Source organism: Pseudophryne corroboree, chromosome 11 (genome assembly GCF_028390025.1).
Source record: "Pseudophryne corroboree isolate aPseCor3 chromosome 11, aPseCor3.hap2, whole genome shotgun sequence".
NCBI lineage: Eukaryota > Metazoa > Chordata > Amphibia > Anura > Myobatrachidae > Pseudophryne > Pseudophryne corroboree.
Genome location: NC_086454.1, coordinates 129049852 through 129070450, shown reverse-complemented (window position 1 = coordinate 129070450; position 20599 = coordinate 129049852). Strand labels below are relative to the sequence as shown.

Sequence of the window (20599 nt, the reverse complement as noted above, 5' to 3'; positions counted from 1 at the left end):
TCTGATCATCAGTAGCTCATAGTGCCCGACTTTCTGGTTGCCCCTCCCAGAGGGTGTTATGTGGCTTTATATAGGGGCGTTCTGAGAGCATGATGCTGTTAAAGAGGCTGTGCAATTGCGTCATCATGGCCACACCCACGCTATACAATGGCAACATTTCTGCCATTGTAAATCTGGTGCATGGCTACAATGATGCAATTGAACCTGAGTCACGTCATTTCCCACTGAATCCACCCATTTCACTTGGCAAGTGGGTAGCTGGGCTGCGGGTGGAGACCGGATCTGGTAGATTTGCCCACTCCTCTGAGTGGCTGGGAGTGCCTTTTGATTTTTGGGAGCTTCCCGGTTATTCCAGGAGAGTAGACAAGTATGTAGTAGCTTTAACAAACTGCAGGTTAATAAATGTAGCCAATTTGTATGCTATGTATGAGGAGAACTGAAGAAGGTTGAGAAACTGTATCCGAGGACTCTGTATAGAACTTTAACAATATATTACTATGTAAAACAACCTTGCCACTTATGTAATATTAAAGAGGATTTTATGTGGATTAGACTTTTCGTGTACAAGTAAACACTTTGCTTAATGTCAATATGTTAAAAGCAAATAGATATGATGCGCTCCCATGACTGACTCACAGTTCCTTGGTAAAGATAAATTTAGTTCAGCAGAAATGTCTTCCTCGGGAACGGAGTATAATAAAGTGTTCTACACTTCTTATTGTTCTAAGTGTTGGATAACGTAATGTACTATATTACAATTGTACACCTGCCAACATTCTGTTGTAGGGCCATTCCATGGATATAAGTAAAAATGTCCCACATGTTTTCAACATAGATTGAAAAGCTGAATTATAGCTCTTTCTCTTAGGATTTCATAAAACACAGGGGGAGCGAATGTAATAGTGTGAGAAACAGTAAATGAGAGATTTTGTGAGAGTTTTCCTGGTTTTTTAAAGTGGCAATCATTTACATTTCAAAACCAGGTTGATTTTGCCAGGTAAATGATTACCACTTTAAAAAACAAGAAAACTCTCACAAAAGCACTCACCTTCTGATTCTCACAGGCTATTACATTTCCCCCAGTCTTAATTTGGAGTTGAGGGGAATTATCACGCAGACGCTTCAAAACAGTGGTGGACTTGACTTTCTCATATGTGACAACTAATTTTTGCGATATTGTGTTTGGTACTACGGAGAATGTTTTTCTTTTCTACCTAAAAAATAAGCACTTTGCTATTTTAATATAATATATATATATATATATATATATATATACATACATACATACATACATACATACATACATACATACATACATACACTTATTAACACAAATTGGTATGCTAAAACTTGTACAAATGTTCCATACGTGTGTCTTTTATTAAACATCATCAAAACAATCAAAACTCAACAGCAACCAAAATGTGTAAGATAATAATTTAGCAATTTTTATAACTACATGTACACTGGAAATGTGGCGGAAGTGCCACAATTCCAGAAAACAAAACTTTACTGGACTGGTAATACTGTTTCAAAACACTCGTTTTTGAATTGTGATATTAATAGTAGACACTGACTCTAATTTTAAATGTAGTTTTCCTTACAGTTTGATACTTACTGAGAATTACATAACCTAAACAGGAAGTGATGTCGTAATTAGTTTCCTGATTGTGGGGGGTATAAGTAAGAGCCCTGTCCCAGTTTGTCAATACCCCTTGAAGAAGTCTGAAGGATGAAACGCATTGGGATTTCCCCCTATGACCTCCTGCTAACTAAGATAAGAGTCTCCTAATCTCTATGATATACAGATGGATCCATGTTTTTCTTGCACACGTATATATATTATCTTGATTCTTATTTAATAAACCACCAATTGAACCTAAGGATGATGTATAAACACAATTGACTTAATTTAATATTTCTTTCTAAATTTCTGAATAAGAAATTTTTGGCCTACGGGTGCCGTGAAAAAAAATTCTGATACTCTAGGGCGCCGTGACTCAAAACAGTTTGAGAACCACTGGTATAAGAGAATATTTCATATGGATAATAATAAAGACAAGTGAAATAAAGAGATGCTAGTATGGTGATATGGTGGTTCCATACAGTACAGTTACAGTTCAATTGGGTACCAATAGGCTATTCGGACTGTCTCCTATGAACAATAGGTTGCAACAGTGTCCTGCGTAGGTTACAATAGTACAGTTATGTGCCATTATTTCCCTGCAACTATGGCAATATCTATTTAAGTAATTACCTATTAGCACTAGAGATGAGCGGGTTCGGTTCGTCGAGATCCGAACCCCCCCGAACTTCACCTAATTTACACGGGTCCGAGGCAGCCTCGGATCTTCCCGCCTTGCTCGGTTAACCCGAACGAGGATGAACATCATCATCCCGCTGTCGGATTATCGCGAGATTCGTATTCCATATAAAGAGCCGCACGTCACCGCCATTTTCACTCGTGCATTGGAGATTGAACGGAGAGGACATGGCTACGTTCTCTGCCTGAAAAGCTCCATATTTGTGCTCAGTGTGCTGCAAATATCTACGTTCTTTGCCTGAAAAGCTCCATATCTGTGCTCAGTGTGCTGCAAATATCTGTGCTCAGTGTGCTGCATTGTGGGGACCACAAGTATATAACTATAGTAGTACAGTACAATAGGCCATTGCTGTATCTTGCAGCTCCGTGTCAGACTCAGTTCTAGACAGTATCCTGATCATCATTGCTCATTATCTGCTGCATTGTTGTGTGACCAGTATATACTATATATATTATATATAGAAGTACAGTGCAGCATTTTGGTGACCAACAGTATAGTAGTACAGTACAGTAGTCCATTGCTGTATCTTGCAGTTCCGTGTCAGTTCTGTGTCAGTTCAAGTATCCATATCTGTGCTGCATTGTTGTGAGCAGTATATATAGTAGTAAAGTGCAGCATTTTGGTGACCAACAGTATATAGTTGAACAGCACAGTAGTTCATTGCTGTATCTTGCAGCTCCATATCACTGCAAGTATCCATATCTGTGCTGCATTGTTGTGAGCAGTATATATAGTAGTACAGTGCAGCATTTTGGTGACTAACAGTATATAGTTGTACAGTACAGTAGTCCATTGCTGTATCTTGCAGCTCCGTGTCACTTCAAGTATCCATATCTGTGCTGAATTGTTGTGAGCAGTATATATAGTAGTACAGTGCAGCATTTTGGTGACCAACAGTATATAGTTGTACAGTACAGTAGTCCATTGCTGTATCTTGAAGCTCCGTGTCACTTCAAGTATCCATATCTGTGCTGAATTGTTGTGAGCAGTATATATAGTAGTACAGTGCAGCATTTTGGTGACCAACAGTATATAGTTGTATAGTACAGTAGTCCATTGCTGTGTTTTGCAGCTCTGTATCACTGCAAGTATCCATATCTGTGCTGCATTGTTGTGAGCAGTATATACTAGTACAGTGCAGCATTTTGGTGACGAACAGTATATAGTTGTACAGTACAGTAGGCCATTGCTGTATCATGCAGCTCCGTGTCACTTCAAGTATCCATATCTGTGCTGCATTGTTGTGAGCAGTATATATAGTAGTACAGTGCAGCATTTTGGTGACCAACAGTATATAGTTGAACAGCACAGTAGTTCATTGCTGTATCTTGCAGCTCCATGTCACTGCAAGTATCCATATCTGTGCTGCATTGTTGTGAGCAGTATATATAGTAGTACAGTGCAGCATTTTGGTGACCAACAGTATATAGTTGTACAGTACAGTAGTCCATTGCTGTATCATGCAGCTCCGTGTCACTTCAAGTATCCATATCTGTGCTGCATTGTTGTGAGCAGTATATATAGTAGTACAGTGCAGCATTTTGGTGACCAACAGTATATAGTTGTACAGTAGGCCATTGCTGTATCTTGCAGCTCCGTGTCACTTCAAGTATCCATATCTGTGCTGCATTGTTGTGAGCAGTATATAGTAGTACACTGCAGCATTTTGGTGACCAACAGTATATAGTTGTACAGTATAGTAGTCCATTGCTGTATCTTGAAGCTCCATGTCACTTCAAGTATACATATCTGTGCTGCATTGTTGTGAGCAGTATATATAGTAGTACAGTGCAGCATTTTGGTGACCAACAGTATATAGTTGTACAGTATAGTAGTCCATTGCTGTATCTTGCAGCTCTGTGTCACTTCAAGTATCCATATCTGTGCTGAATTGTTGTGAGCAGTATATATATAGTAGTACAGTACAGTAGGCCATTGCTATTGATATAAAAATTTTACTGGCATATAATTCCACACATTAAAAAACTGAGAACAAAAATGTGGAGGGTAACATAGGGAAAGATCAAGATCCACTTCCACCTCGTGCTGAAGCTGCTGCCACTAGTCATGGCAGAAATGATGAAATGCCATCAACGTCGTCTGCCAAGGCCGATGCCCAATTTCATAGTAGAGAGCATGTAAAATCCAAAAAGCAAAAGTTCAGTAAAATGATGTCCCAAAAATCTAAATTAAAAGCGTCTGAGGAGAAGCGTAAACTTGCCAATATGCCATTTACGACGCGGAGTGGCAAGGAACGGCTGAGGCCCTGGTCTGTGTTCATGGCTAGTGGTTCAGCTTCACATGAGGATGGAAGCACTCATCCTCCCACTAGAGAAATGAAAAGAGTTAAGCTGGCAAAAGCACAGCAAAGAACTGTGCGTTCTTCTAAATCACAAATCCCCAAGGAGAGTCCAATTGTGTCGGTTGCGATGCCTGACCTTCCCAACACTGGACGTGAAGAGGTGGCTCCTTCCACCATTTGCATGCCCCCTGCAAGTGCTGGAAGGAGCACCCACAGTCCAGTTCCTAATATTCAAATTGAAGATGTCACTGTTGAAGTACACCAGGATGAGGATATGGGTGTTGCTGGCGCTGAGGAGGAAATTGACAATGAGGATTCTTATGGTGAGGTGGTTTGTTTAAGTCAGGCACCCGGGGAGACACCTGTTGTCCGTGAGATGAATAAGGCCATTGACATGCCTGGTCAAAATACAAAAAAAAATCACCTCTTCGGTGTGCAATTATTTCAACAGAAATACGGACAACTGGTGTCAAGCCGTGTGTTGCCTTTGTCAAGCTGTAATAAGTAGGGGTAAGGACATTAACCACCTAGGAACATCCTCCCTTATACGTCACCTGGAGCGCATTCATCAGAAGTCATTGGCAAGTTCAAAAACTTTGGGTGACAGCGGAAGCAGTCCACTGACAACTAAATCCCTTCCTCTTGTAACCAAGCTCCTGCAAACCACACCACCAACTCCCTCAGTGTCAATTTCCTCAGACAGGAAAGCCAATAGTACTGCAGGCCATGTCACTGGCAAGTCTGACGACTCCTCTCCTGACTGGGATTCCTCCGATGGATCCTTGAGTGTAACGTCTACTGCTGCTGGCGCTGCTGTTGTTGCTGCTGGGAGTCGATCATGATCCCAGAGGGGAAGTCGGAAGACCACTTGTACTACTTCCAGTAAGCAATTGACTGTCCAACAGTCCTTTGCGAGGAAGATGAAATATCACAGCAGTCATCCTGTTGCAAAGCGGATAACTCAGGCCTTGGCAGCTGTGTTGGTGTTAGACGTGCGTCCGGTATCCGGCGTTAGTTCACAGGGACTTAGAGAATTTGTTGAGGTAGTGTGTCCCCGGTACCAAATACCATCTAGGTTCCACTTCTCTAGGCAGGCGATACCGAGAATCTACACAGACGTCTGAAAAAGAGTCACCAGTGTCCTAAAAATTGCAGTTGTACCCACTGTCCACTTAAGCACGGACATGTGGACAAGTGAAGCAGGGCAGACTCAGGACTATATGACTGTGACAGCCCACTGGGTAGATGTATTGCCTCCTGCAGCAAGAACAGTGGCGGCGGCACTAGTAGCAGCATCTCGCAAACGCCAACTCGTTCCTAGGCAGGCTACGCTTTGTATCACCGCTTTCTATAAGAGGCACACAGCTGACAACCTCTTACGGAAACTGAGGAACATCATCGCAGAATGGCTTACCCCAATTGGACTCTCCTGGGGATTTGGGACATCGGACAACGCCACCAATATTGAGCGTGCATTACATGTGGGCAAATTTAAGCACGTCCCATGTTTTGCACATACATTGAATTTGGTGGTGCAGAATTTTTTTAAAAACGACAGGAGCGTGCAAGAGATGCTGTCGGTGGCCCAAAGAATTGCGGGCCACTTTCGTCATTCAGCCACCGGCAAACACTCCTCAACCTGCCCCGCCATCATCTGAAGCAAGAGGTGGTAACGAGGTGGAATTCAACCCTCTATATGCTTCAGAGGATGGAGGAGCAGCAAAAGGCCATTCAAGCCTATACATCTGCCTACGATATAGGCAAAGGAGGGGGAAGTCAACCGACTCAAGCGCAGTGGAGAATGATTTCAACGTTGTGCAAGGTTCTGCAACCCTTTGAATTTGCCACACGTGAAGTCAGTTCAGACACTGCCAGCCTGAGTCAGATTATTCCCCTCATCAGGTTTTGCAGAAGCAGCTGGAGAGATTGAAGGAGGAGCTAAAACGGAGCGATTCCGCTAGGCATGTGGGACTTTTGGATGGAGCCCTACATTCACTTAACCAGGATTCACAGGTGGTCTATCTGTTGAAATCGGAGCACTACATTTTGGCCACCGTGCTCGATCCTAGGTTTAAAGCCTACGTTGTATCTCTCTTTCCAGCAGACACAAGTCTGCACATGTTCAAAGACATGCTGGTGAGACACTTGTCAAGTCAAGCGGAACGTAACCCGCCAACAGCTCAACAGCTCCTCCTTCATTTTCTCCTGCCAGGAAAAGGATCAGATTTCCAAAACCACCCGCTGGTGGTGATACAGGGCAGTCAGGAGCAAAAACTGACATCTGGTCCGGACTGAAGGACCTGCCAACGATTACTGACATAGTGTCTACTATCACTGCATATGATTCTGTCACCATTGAAAGAATGGTGGAGGATTATATGAGTGACAGCAACCAAGTAGGTACGTCGGACAGTCCGTACGTATACTGGCAGGAAAAAGAGGCCATTTGGAGGTCCTTGCACAAACTGGCTTTATTTTACCTAAGTTGCCCCCCCTACAGTGTGTACTCCGAAACAGTGTTTAGTGCAGTCGGTGTCCTTGTCAGCGATCGTCATACGAGGTTACTTCCACAAAATGTGGAGAAGATGATGTTCATCAAAATGAATTATAATCAATTCATCCGTGGAGACATTCACCAGCAATTGCCTCCGGAAAGTACACATGGACCTGAGATGGTGAATCCCAGTGGGAACGAATTAATACTCTGTGAGGAGGGGGATGTACACAGTGAAAGGGGTGAGGAATCGGAGGATGATTATGAGGTCGACATCTTGCCTCTGTAGAGCCAGTTTGAGCAAGGAGAGATTGATTGCTTCTTTTTTTGGTGGGGGCCCAAACCAACCAGTCATTTCAGCCACAGTCGTGTGGCAGACCCTGTCACTGAAATGATGGGTTTGTTAAAGTGTGCATGTCCTGTTTATACAACATAAGGGTGGGTGGGAGGGCACAATGACAATTCCATCTTGCACCTTTTTTATTATTTTATTTATCTTTGCATCATGTGATGTTTGGGGCAAATTTTTATAAGTGCCATCCTGTCTGCCAGTGCAGTGCCACTCCTAGATGGGCTAGGTGTTTGTGCCGGTCACTTGGGTTGCTTAGCCTAGTCATCCAGTGACCTTGGTGCAAATTTTAGGACTAAAAATAATATTCTGAGGTGTGAGGTGTTCAGAATAGACTGGAAATGAGTGGAAATTATGGTTATGGAGGTTAATAATACTATGGGATCAAAATTACCCCTAAATTCTACGATTTAAGCTGTTTGTGAGGGGTTTTTGGAAAAAAAACACCTGAATCCAAAATACACCTGAATCCGACAAAAATTTTTAAGGGAGGTTTTGCCAAAACGCGTCCGAATCCAAAACACAGCCGCGGAACCGAATCCACAACCAAAACACAAAACCCGAAAAATTTCCAGTGCACATCTTTAATTAGCACTATAGTTTCCTTCCCCTGGGCTCACTGTAGCAGTATGAACATTTGATATTCCAGAAAGACTGGAAGCAGGCGTAACAAGTAAAGGCTCTTTGTAATCCTCTCACTCTGTAGGTTTATCTTCCCTTGCTACTTCCAAGAAAATAGGGCACAGTACGCTGATCCACTGAATAATTACTGGTGTAGTTGAACTTGAACTATCACTGGGATGCTAGTTCCTGTCAGAGATGCAGTATGCTGTAGGCTGTCAGTGCGTAATAATCTCTCTAGTACGTCTATTGACTGCAGCTACTCCTGTGTTATATAAGATAATTTTGCTGTGTTCTTTTATATGCTGTAATATCAGTTCTAAGCGAATCAAAGGAGTACTCTATTATTTATAATAAGTGCACTTATTACTACAGCTGTATTTAAGGATCCCTGGTTGAAGAAACAGTATTTCTATGATGAAGTAATGTATAGTGTCACTGTTGCATTCACTATACCTGTCAAGTTGCATAGGCTATTGTTGGCTGCTTGTACATATATGGCTTCTCAATGCTAGGGCTGTCTTGATGGCTCCACCCACCACCGTCAATCACCGGCATGCCATGCCTTCTTCAGCCTGCCTCTCAGAGGGAAGTCGCCGCCTATTCCCACCTAGCTAGGCGGATCTATCACACCTTCCTGCTGATGTCACCAGGCTCCTGGGAGGTCGCGCTTCAAGCCCCGCTCACACACTGCATCGGATGGAACCGGAGATGGTTGTTGTTTCTCCTTGAATGTCCCGTTACCGTGGACAAGGTATCTCAGTCCTCATCCCCTGCGCGGCCATTTTCCAACCATGTCACACACTCCCAGCATCCACTGCGGGATCCTTCAACCGTCCTGGTGCAAGCGATTCGGGTTTCCAGACCCTGCTCGTGACGTCAGCCAGCCTTTAATGGGGGACACTGCCTCCCAGGAGTTCCCCCATTTGCGGCTTAGTCCAACAGCCCGCCGTGCACTGGGAGCCTGCATTCCCTATATTTCCATCTCAGTGGCCAGCTCCAACTCCCCTCCATGAGGGGGAACATTTTATCACTAATATTTCTTTCTGTGAGGGATCCCAAGTTGTATTTCCCTCTGTGAGGGATCCACAGTTAAAACACCTCCAATATTCAACTTTCTATACAGCATTTTATACATTAATTTAATACTAGCAGAATTATATATTTTAATATATTAGGGTGTTACATGTGCAGCGGACACTTTTCGGTTTTGGTTTTGGATCTGGATCTCCACTCGAGATTTAGATCTGGATTGGTTTTGCTAAAACCACTCTCTTTTTGGGTTTTGGTTTTGAATCTGGATGATTTAAAAAAAACAACCCATAAAACAACTAAAATCACAGAATTTGGGGGTAATTTTGATCCTACGGTATTATTAACCTCAATAACACTAATTTCCATTCATTTCCAGTCTATTCTGAACACCTCACACTATTGTTTTTAGGCCAAAAGGTTGCACCGAGGTCGCTGGATGACTAAGCTAAGTAACACAAGTGGACCATCTAGGAGTGGCACTGCAGTGGCAGACAGGATGGCAGTTTTTAAAAATAGGCCCCAAAGAGCACATAATGCAAAGAAAAAAAAGAGGTGCAAGATGGAATTGTCTTGGACCCTCCCACCCACCCTTATGTTGTTTAAACAGGACATACACAGTTTCAGCGATAGGTGGTCCCCCTGGTAAAAGCTTGCCAAGTTCTCCGAATCATAGCTAGCTACAAACATGCCACCTCCATATTTGATAACTTTTCACATTATGAGAAGAAGCAAGAGAAGAGCACAGTGTCAAAAAGGTGATTAAAAATTAGAGAGGCACAAGCAATTAGGAACAACACACAGGCCTTCACCTCCACTCCTATATTGGTGTGGAACAGAAAGGACTTCAACCAAGCAAATATATAATTATTAATTACCACATTACAGGACAAACTGAAAAACTAGAGGCCCAAGCCACCAAAATTGTACCACTTTAACATTTACAGGGATTAAGATAATCTCTGATTTAATGCTGGGATGCAAATAAACTGGTGTATACCACAGGATCAAGATTGGATATTTTCCCCTCCATGGAGTAGCATGTGAGCAGATCTGTGTGTTTTGTTTATTTTATTTTTAAATAAAGCAGCCCCTTAGTTGTTTTAGCAGCCCCTTCTGAGCCCCCACAACAGCCCCGGATGGGGCAAGTTGAGTTTGGGTGGGTTCGGTAGAGTACTAAGCACAACTGTGCAGTACATTTTTTTATTGATCCCCTACCCTAGTGGAGCTTACCACTTTTCAGTCCAAACTCATTTCATTCTATAAGTAGGACTGTGGGAGGAAGCAATGCTAACATCTGTGCCCACAGCATGCCTCAGCCTGGCAAGCCAGACATCTTCCTGGCTGTAAACCACCATGACACTCCATAATGGGCCTTATTCAGTAACTGTTTTTGCCTCACAGGAGTTTCTGTCCCATCTAGTGCTGCAGTGCAATGGAAAGCTCGTGCAATGCAAGATTACTGAAACTCTGTTCTTCTAACACCGTGAGCTCTTGAGATAACCCTATGCAGCCCTTCGGAAAAGAAGATCCCTGTACAACAAATGCGCATCTTCTAAATATATAATCCCAAAATGTGGAACATCAATAGTAAATCAAAATTAAGGTTCACTAATTGGAGCCATTCATTTGAGTGAGTCCCATACATGAAATAATTGAGAAGAACCTCTCTCTAATGCTCTGGCAGAAAACATCACGTTTACCTCTCCGGCAGTTGCACTGGATTATGATTCAGTCTCTTCTGAGTCACACTGACTTTGGACAAAAATGTGGTCTCTCCCCACTTTATTTAAAAACACTTTGACAATTTCCATTTCCACCTTTGCAGCTACTTTTCACAAATCTGTTTGTGATGTTGAAGCTTGTTTCATATCTGCTCTAGGCTTTCATTTAAACCTAGGATCAAGTACAATAGCAGCCCTGGACTTATACAGCATAGACAGCACCCCTGGATAATTACACAGCACAGCAGACAGGAAACAGCACCCCTGGACTTAAATGGCAGTGGGGCAGCACCCCCGGGCTTATAGGGCAGAGGGGCAGCACCCCTGGAATTATGTGGCAAAGAAAAGATGTGCAAGATGGAATTGTCCTTGGGCCCTCCCACCCACCCTTATACAGGACATGCGCACTTTAACAAACCAATAATTTCAGCAACAGGGTCTGCCACATGACTGTGGTTGAAATGATTGGTTTGTTTGGGCCCCCACCAAAAAGAAGCAATTAGTCTCTCCTTGCACCAACTGGCTCTACAGTGGCAAGATGTCATCCTCATCCTCAGATTACCCCCCTTCAGTGTTTACATCCTCATCCTCACAGAGCAATAATATTCAAACAAACCACATCCTTTAGGTGTCAGTGGACTGTTTAAGCTATTACCCAAAGTTTCTGAATTTGACAATGACTTATAATGAATGCGCTGCAAGTGATGTATAAAGGAGGATGTTCCTAGGTGCTGCCGGGCGCTCCCTAACACTCCCTGTAGTTTCTACGTCACACTGGTTGTCACTGCGGTTTGACATAATCACCGCTGCGGCCACTGATGCCTCCACAGCGGTTGTTCAGCGATGCGCTCCCCCTGTCAGTGAGGCGCGCATGAGCAGTAGTCTCTGCTTCCTACTACTGTGACTACTGCGCATGGGCGACTCACTGACAGGGGGAATGCAGCGCTGAACAACAACTGTGGAGGGATCAGTGGCCGCGGCTGTGATTATGGCAGACCGCAGTGACAACCAGTGTGACGCGGAAACTACAGGGAGTGCCGGGCAGCAGATGGAAAACAACTAACGAGGAGTAAACACCGGGAGCACAGAGATAACCCTAATACCGCAACGGGAGAGGTTAGTACATCCCGCCCACAGTGATGTCATTTATCTAAAGGCACATACCTACAATAAGCAATAGTTGCACTGAGAGCTTTGTAGTATGACTGTGCACTGGACAGTCATTTGGTTAGATGCATGCATGAGGGAACGAGGGGAGGGAGTGGGTGAGAGAGAGAACCAGCCTGTCTTCACGTTGGACTGAGCAGCAGTAAGAGCCATCTCCAGTACCCAGATGTTGCTGTTCAGTCAGTGAATGCAGAAGTAAGGGGGGTGGAGCGAAGCACATGGGGTAAGAGAGGATATCACAGATAGCCCAGTGCTGCCTAACGTGCTAGTAATGTATATTAGCAGCGCTGCCTCTGGCAGGGAAGGATCTGGGCGCAACACTACTAATATACAGTACACTACAGCTGGCAGCGCTGCAGCTGTGACGGCCAGTCAGTGTGGATGCGGATGGTGCACCCACAGCGCAACTGCGCTGTGTGCCTAGGCACCATCCGCCCACACCTAGTTAAGTCCCTGGTTGAAACCCAGTAATGGCATTATCCTGTCACATAGTAACTGCTGACATAGTGACTGTTAAAAAAACATAGCCATCCAATTTCTTATTATGATCCTACACCTATAAAGCAGGCCTGGCCAACCTGTGGCTCTCCAGCTGTTGTGAAACTACATATCCCAGTATGCCCTGCGACAGGTTTAGCATTCCCTAATAGCAAAGCTGTGGCACGGCATGCTGGGACTTGTAGTTTCATAATAGCTGGAGAGCCACAGGTTGGCAAGGCCTGCTATAAAGTGATTATCCACATTATAAATGTACCATATTCAATATGCTTTTAACCCATATTAAATATTATTGTACTCTCAGGGGTAAATCTACTGAGCTGCACTTTTTAAAACTAGTTCATCTTCAGTATTATCAGCCGCTGGAATTAAACGGGAAATAATATTTAATTCAAAAAATGTCTGTTTTATTTTTTTTATATTATTGCCGCTTTAAATCTAGCAGCCCAAACTGCCAAAGACATCACTTACTAAGCGCTGCTTAGTTCATTTACCCCTTCATGTAGTTTCAAATGTTCTGTTTTATAAAATATGTTGTTTCTTTGTGTGTCTGTAGGCATAAATTAGGCATGGTCGCACAATCTCAGTCAGACTTGGACATCCCGTGTGAATGGTAATACACCTTTCATTCCGCCTGCATGTTAGCATGCATTTTTTAATATGTAAATAAAATATTCTGTAACCTGTTACAGTATTCTGTATGGGTGTAGTATGGTATGCCGGCGGTCGGGCTCCTGGCGACCAGCATACCGGCGCCGGGAGCCCGACCACCGGCATACTGACAGTGTGGCGATCGCAAATGAGCCCCTTGCGGGCTCGCTGCGCTTGCCACGCTGCGGGCACGCGCGCCACGCTATTTTATTCTCCCTCCAGGGGGGCCGTGGACCCCCCACGAGGGAGAATAAGTGTCGGTATGCTGGCTTTCGGGATTCCGGCGCCGGTATACTGTGTGTAAAGGCAGTAATTCCTTCCTTCACAGTATTACAGTTTATGAGGATTAGGACACATAAGGCTTTTGTTTTTTGCATTATTAATTCACAAATTAACAACACTCACAACACATAGTATGTTATGTGCATTTGTCCTGTCAACTGATCATACAACTTTACTTTATTTGCAGACTTACAGTTATTGTGAGAGCTGTTCTGTTGCTTGCTTGGCCAACATATAAAACATCTTGAATATCTCAGTGCAGTTATTTCATTTAACAAAGGAACAGAGTGGGGTACTGTGGCAGTATCAGGGTAAATTACATGTATTCTGTGTGGAGCAGGGGGGATCCGCCCGCACAGGGAAGATAATGCAGGTGTGAGAACACCTAATTGCTGCAGTGGAGAGGCAGACTGGAAGACTCTGCAGTCAAAGCAGGCTGTGGCCTGTGTAAACTGCCTTGTTAAGATAAAACCAGACTGAGGTCATTGTGCTATTGAGCCATTGTTGACCAGGAATCCTGAGTCTAAACCTGTGGGAGATAGAGAAGGCCATGAAACTCTGGGACTGAGATACAATTTACTGGGGAGCCTTGAGTGTGAGTAGGCCGGAGCCTGTGTAATACTGGCAGGAAGCAAGACTGAGACTGTGCATGGTCTCTATGAGAAAGAGGACTGAGACTTCATTTAAGGGACTTTATGGGCCTAATTCAAATATGATCAAAGATGTGCTAAATTTAGCACATCTGCGATAATTTACTCTGAGAAGTGGGGGGGGGGGGGGGTACACCCAACACAGGGCTAGTCTGCCCCGCATGTCAGGCCCTACCCCCCTTCCTCCACCCCGCACAGGTACAAAAGCATTGCACAGCAGCGATACTTTTGTACCTGACAAGTAGCTCCCTGCCAACACTGCTCCTGTGTGCTCGTAGGCTGCTACTCACTACGCCCTAGGTTGCAGCGGCTGCGGGATGTCATGCAGCCGCAGCGCCCCCCCAACAGTCCGGACATGCCTCTGTTGTCCGGACCGTGCCACGCCAATGGCGTTCTAACGACGTTGGCACACCCCCTCCTGCCCCGCAACCGTCTCTGCCTGTCAATCAGGCAGAGGCGATCGTACCAGTGAGATGCTAATAGCATCTCACTGGGCTCCCGGGGTGCGCACACTGCACCCCCTTTATGTTTGCAGATTAGCTGCCCAAGGTTAGACAGGGGTGAAGAAGTAAGTCAGTGCCCTGAATGGGGGCTAAGCGTTTGTTATTTTCTGTTCACTTGTGGTGTTCCATATAGTTAACTGTGCAAAGCTTTTAAAATGTAATTGCCCTGTAAATCAATAAGCCAAAACCACAGAAGATGTGGTGACTTTTCAAAGTTTTATATAGTAAATGTAGCCCCAAATTTTTCATTTGCTAGTTCAGTTTAGAAAATGAAAGCAAACATGTTTCCTATCACACTACTCTTTCATATAGGATTCGGTTATGTTACATGCCAACGCCGGGATCCCGAGCACTAAAAATGCCAGCAGTTAGAATAGACCCTGCGGGTCGGCATTCCATCTCGTGGGTGTCCACGACACCCATAGAGTGGGATTAGAACCTGTGGCGAACCCGCTGCATGGCGAGCGCAGCGAGCCTGCAAGGGGCTGTGTTCTGCTCGCCTCCCTGCCAGCATTCTGCTACCGGGATTCTGGTGTCGGTATGCTGAATACCGGGATCCCGGCAGCCGGCATAACATACCCAACCCCTTCATATATATGCCCAGTGTCGTTGCATAACTAATAACCAAAAAGTGAAGTCTTTCAATTTATAATAAATGTTACATTAGTGGGGGATATTTAATCATTAAGGGGACTATTTTATATATTTACTTTACAGCATCTGATCTAATTCTTCTCTGTCTTAGGAACCATGATCTTCCAGTATTCTTACCTCCAAATTTTTCTACCATTTTCGACAACTTTGAAATACAGTCTTTTGGCTTTGGCTTTAGCATTGTTTTTGATTGCACTGGTTATTTTAGCATGGAAGATGCACCAGTATTATAAGTATAAATCCTCCTCTATTGTGAAAGGTAAGAAGGAATGTCCCAACAGTTTGTTTTTTTATTGCATTTCTGCTGCCTATACTAGAAGTTATTATGAGGTGCATGATATGTGCACTATAAAGCCCTTTATCTGCAGCTGACATCTGTGAAAGTCTGAATAAGCCCATATGTGTTTAATAACTTTAATTAGAGAGTGTGCCTGATTGTGTGCTCAATCCTCAGAGGGAGTACCTAATTGGGAGCATCTATATAATAATAAGCACCTATTTGGGCGTATGTGTTAGCTGCTACTGGCTGGGGGCTCTCATTAGGGTTTAAAGAACAGGGATATCTTGTCTGAGCCACCAAAAATGTGGTTTGTGCAAGGGTTTGTGTTACACATCTAATACCAATTATCTGCACTCTGTACTGTTTGCTTATTTGATTATTTTGAGACACTATGGGGAATTAGTGAATTGCTTTTTCTTTGCAGAGCACGGCAATGACAAGTATATGAATTAATTATTATAATAATGTATCTGTTAACTTATAGACAAGAAGTTCAGCAATGGTAAGAGTATTCAAAAGAAAGGAAGCATTCTGGTAAAGAGTCTAACTCCTGCCTTCTTAGAGACAGCAAAGGAAGAGCAGAACTCAAAGGCAAGTTACATTTATTTATTTATTTATATTTTCATTTACAGATACTGTATGTTCATCTACACACTTGCTCTAATAAAATAACCAAATGGGGATATTTGGTGCGCCATGGACTTTGCTGTGCCAAGTGACAATGCTGCATTGCCAGCGCACACTGGGCCTGATTCAAGTCGCGTTTGATCTGCAGTGCACGAGTCAAAGTATCGATGTTCAGTACATTGCGCATGCACCAGACCCTAACTGCTCATATGCAGTATGAGTCTGCAATGTCGTATGAAGATCAGCAGCAGCCTATCAATGATTGACAGTCTCCTGCCTTTGGGGGAGTAGGGGCTGTGATGGCCATTGTTCCCCAAAATGGATGCACATCGCCTCCAATTTGGGGGACTGACGAAGCCAGGTTCTCTGTCAAAATACCCCATGTGTCACACAGCCAGCTGATGGCATTGCTGGTGATCCGATGCTGCGTTTTAGGATACAGCACAGATCACTAATGCAAGCATGAGGTGTCTACTTAAATCAGACGCCTCCTGCAGCAATAACATTAGTGCTGTTGCTGCTGTTTCCATGTGAGCAGCAGTGATGGCACCTCCAACCATCTCTGTATCAGGCCCACTGACTTCTGTGTTTTACTAAGTAACAAATATGTCTAATAAAAGGTTTGACCACGGCCATTCCTCCCACCACAATTTGTTGTGCTTGATCTTGCCTACTTTTGGAAGCAGTTTCAGGGAGATTCTGGGGGTTATTCCGACCCGTTCGCATGCAGCGGTTCTTCTCTGCGGTGCAAACTGGTCAGAACTGCACATTCGCGGCACCCGCAAAGCGCACACACGTCCTTGCCCAGCGACGGCAACGACCAGAAGAAAGTGATCGCTAGCACGATCGCAAGAAGATTGACAGCGGTGAGGTGTTCCAGGGCGTGTTAAGTTCGCTTAACTTTTAGGAAAAAGCAATACCTTAATACACAAATGTTCGGGCCGCTGCGACCGCTAAGTGTGTGCGATAAACCTCTATGAATGCGTACACATTGCGTAAGCACGCCGTCACGCTGTGAGCACAATATAGCTACACGTGCGACTGAATACACTTTAAAAACACTAACAGGAATGGAATGCGACACCAATTGTATATGTTAGGTTGTGGTCCAAAGCAGCAACAAATATTTACTTAAAAAGGGGGTACAACAGAAATGCAACAATACAAGAAAAAAGCTACAACCAATGAATACATATGTTAGTTTGCCTGCGCCACCCGGATCCGGTCCTCAGTCAGTCTAGCAAGATGACCTTCAGAGAATTAGACTGGGACCGGCCAGGAGGCTTGGCTTTTATACTTTTGTCCAAAACATAGTACAAAGGAAACTGTAAGCTCTTCTTTCATAGGTCAGAGGGCTGGTCATTTACAGTACATGAGGGGTCATAGGTCGGTTTGAATAGGTGGGAGATGCCTGGTCCAGGTGCACTTGCAGGTGTTCTCCACTGGGTTCCCGCCAAATATCAGGAGTACAGTAAGTACAGTGAGATATTAATATTATATTACTGTGCATATCTATGCGCGGAGCATGCTACATTCTGCAAACTGTGATCAGAATATTGCCCTTGAACTACTGTACATCTGGATACCAAACACCATGTCTTAACCTAATTCTGTCCCATCACATCCTGTAAAGTTGAATCCCTCTGTTGCTATACCTCTGAAGCAAATGTAACTTGCTGTTGTGGTGCGTGTAGACTATGTGTAAATTATGCACTATGTGGATAAAATATCAGATATGTATTTGCGGCTTTTCTATGCGAATGCGTATGCTACCGTATTTAATAGAGATGTGCACCGAAAATTTTTCGGGTTTTGGATTCGGTTCCGCGGCCGTGTTTTGGATTCGGACGCGTTTTGGCAAAACCTCCCTGAAATTTTTTTGTCTGATTCGGGTGTGTTTTGGATTCGGGTGTTTTTTAAAAAAAAAAACCCTCAAAAACAGCTTAAATCATAAAATTTTGGGGTAATTTTGATCCCATAGTGTTATTAACCTCAATAACCATAATTTCCACTCATTTCCAGTCTATTCTGAATACCTCATAATGGGGGTAATTACAAGTTGATCGCAGCAGTAAATTTTTTAGCAGTTGGGCAAAACCATGTACACTGCATGTGTGGCAGATATAACATGTGCAGAGAGAGTTAGATCTGGGTGTGGTGTGTTCAATCTGCAATCTAAATTGCAGTGTAAAAATAAAGCAGCCAGTATTTACCCTGCACAGAAACAAAATAACGCACCCAAATCTAACTTTCTCTGCAAATGTTATATCTGCCCCCCCTGCACTGCACATGGTTTTGCCCAACTGCTAAAAAAATTTCCTGCTGCGATCAACTTGGAATTACCCCCAATATTTTTTTTAGTCCTAAAATTTGCACCGAGGTCGCTGGATGACTAAGCTAAGCGACCCAAGTGGGCGGCACGAACACCTGGCCCATCTAGGAGTGGCACTGCAGTGTCAGACAATATGGCACTTAAAAAAAATTAGCCCTAAACATCACATGATGCAGAGATAAATAAAAAAAGAGGTGCAAGATGGAATTGTCCTTGGGTCCTCTCACCCACCCTTATGTTGTATAAACAGGACATGCACAATGACTGGTTGGTTTGGGCCCCCACCAAAAAAAAGTAATCAATCTCTCCTTGCACAAACTGGCTCTACAGAGGCAAGATGTCCATCTACTCCTCAAAGTCCGATTCATCACCCCTTTCACTGTGTACATCCTCCTCCTCACAGAGTATTAATTCGTCCCCACTGGAATCCACCATCTCAGGTCTCAGTGTACTTTCTGGAGGCAATTGCTGGTGAATGTCTCCACGGAGGAATCGATTATAATTCATTTTGATGAACATCAACTTCTCCACATTTTGTGGAAGTGACCCCCTACGCCGATCGCTGACAAGGTGACCGGCTGCACTAAACACTCTTTCGGAGTACACACCGGAGGGGGGGAAACTTAGGTAAAATAAAGCCAGTTTGTGCAAGGGCCTCCAAATTGGCTCTTTTTCCTGCCAGTATACGTACAGACTGTCTGACGTGCCTACTTGGATGCTGTCACTCATATTATCCTCCACCATTCTTTCAATGGTGACAGAATCATATGCAGTGACAGTAGACGACATGTGAGTAATCGTTGGCAGGTCCTTCAGTCCTGACCAGATGTCAGCACATGCTCCAGACTGCCCTGCATCACCGCCAGCGGGTGGGCTCGGAATTCTTAGCCTTTTCCTCGCAGCCCCAGTTGTGGGAGAATGTGAAGGAGGAGCTGTTGACGGGTCACATTCCGCTTGACTTGACAAGTGTCTCACCAGCAGGTCTTTGAACATCTGCAAACTTGTGTCTGCCAGAAAAAGAGATACAACGTAGACTTTAAACCTAGGATCAAGCACGGTGGCCAAAATGTAGTGCTCTGATTTCAACAGATTGACCACCCGTGAATCCTGGTTAAGCGAATTAAGGGCTCCATCCACAAGTCCCACATGCCTAGCGGAATCGCTCCATTTTAGCTCCTCCTTCAATCTCTCCAGCTGCTTCTGCAAAAGCCTGATGAGGGGAATGACCTGACTCAGGCTGGCAGTGTCTGAACTGACTTCACGTGTGGCAAGTTCAAAGGGTTGCAGAACCTTGCACAACGTTGAAATCATTCTCCACTGCGCTTGAGTCAGGTGCATTCCCCCTCCTTTGCCTATATCGTAGGCAGATGTACAGGCTTGAATGGCCTTTTGCTGCTCCTCCATCCTCTGAAGCATATAGAGGGTTGAATTCCACCTCGTTACCACCTCTTGCTTCAGATGATGGCGGGGCAGGTTCAGGAGTGATTGCTGGTGCTCCAGTCTTCGGCACGCGGTGGCTGAATGCCGAAAGTGGCCCGCAATTCTTCGGGCCACCGACAGCATCTCTTGCACGCCCCTGTAATTTTTTTACATAATCTGCACCACCAAATTCAATGTATGTGCAAAACATGGGACGTGCTGGAATATGCCCACATGTAATGCACGCACAATATTGGTGGCGTTGTCCGATGTCACAAATCCCCAGGGGAGTCCAATTGGGGAAAGCCATTCTGCGATGATGTTCCTCAGTTTCCGTAAGAGGTTGTCGGCTGTGTGCCTCTTATGGAAAGCGGTGATACAAAGCGTAGCCTGCCTAGGAACGAATTGGTGTTTGCGAGATGCTGCTACTGGTGCCGCCGCTGCTGTTCTTGCTGCGGGAGGCAATACATCTACCCAGTGGGCTGTCACAGTCATATAGTCCTGAGTCTGCCCTGCTTCACTTGTCCACATGTCCGTGGTTAAGTGGACATTGGGTACAAATGCATTTTTTAGGACACTGGTGACTCTCTTTCTGACGTCTGTGTACATTCTCGGTATCGCCTGCCTAGAGAAGTGGAACCTGGATGGTATTTGGTACCGGGGACACACTACCTCAAGAAATTCTCTAAT

The 20599-nt window shown here is 44.3% G+C and overlaps 1 protein-coding gene across 1 annotated transcript in view; it reads left to right on the top strand.

The window, feature by feature from the left end:
* LOC134969093 (synaptotagmin-A-like) overlaps window positions 1-20599 on the top strand; it is a 166435-nt gene that overhangs the window by 70406 nt on the left and 75430 nt on the right. Inside the window, 2 exon segments of the mRNA XM_063944802.1 lie at window positions 15343-15510; window positions 16016-16122. Of these exon segments, the coding sequence (XP_063800872.1) occupies window positions 15343-15510; window positions 16016-16122 (275 nt within the window).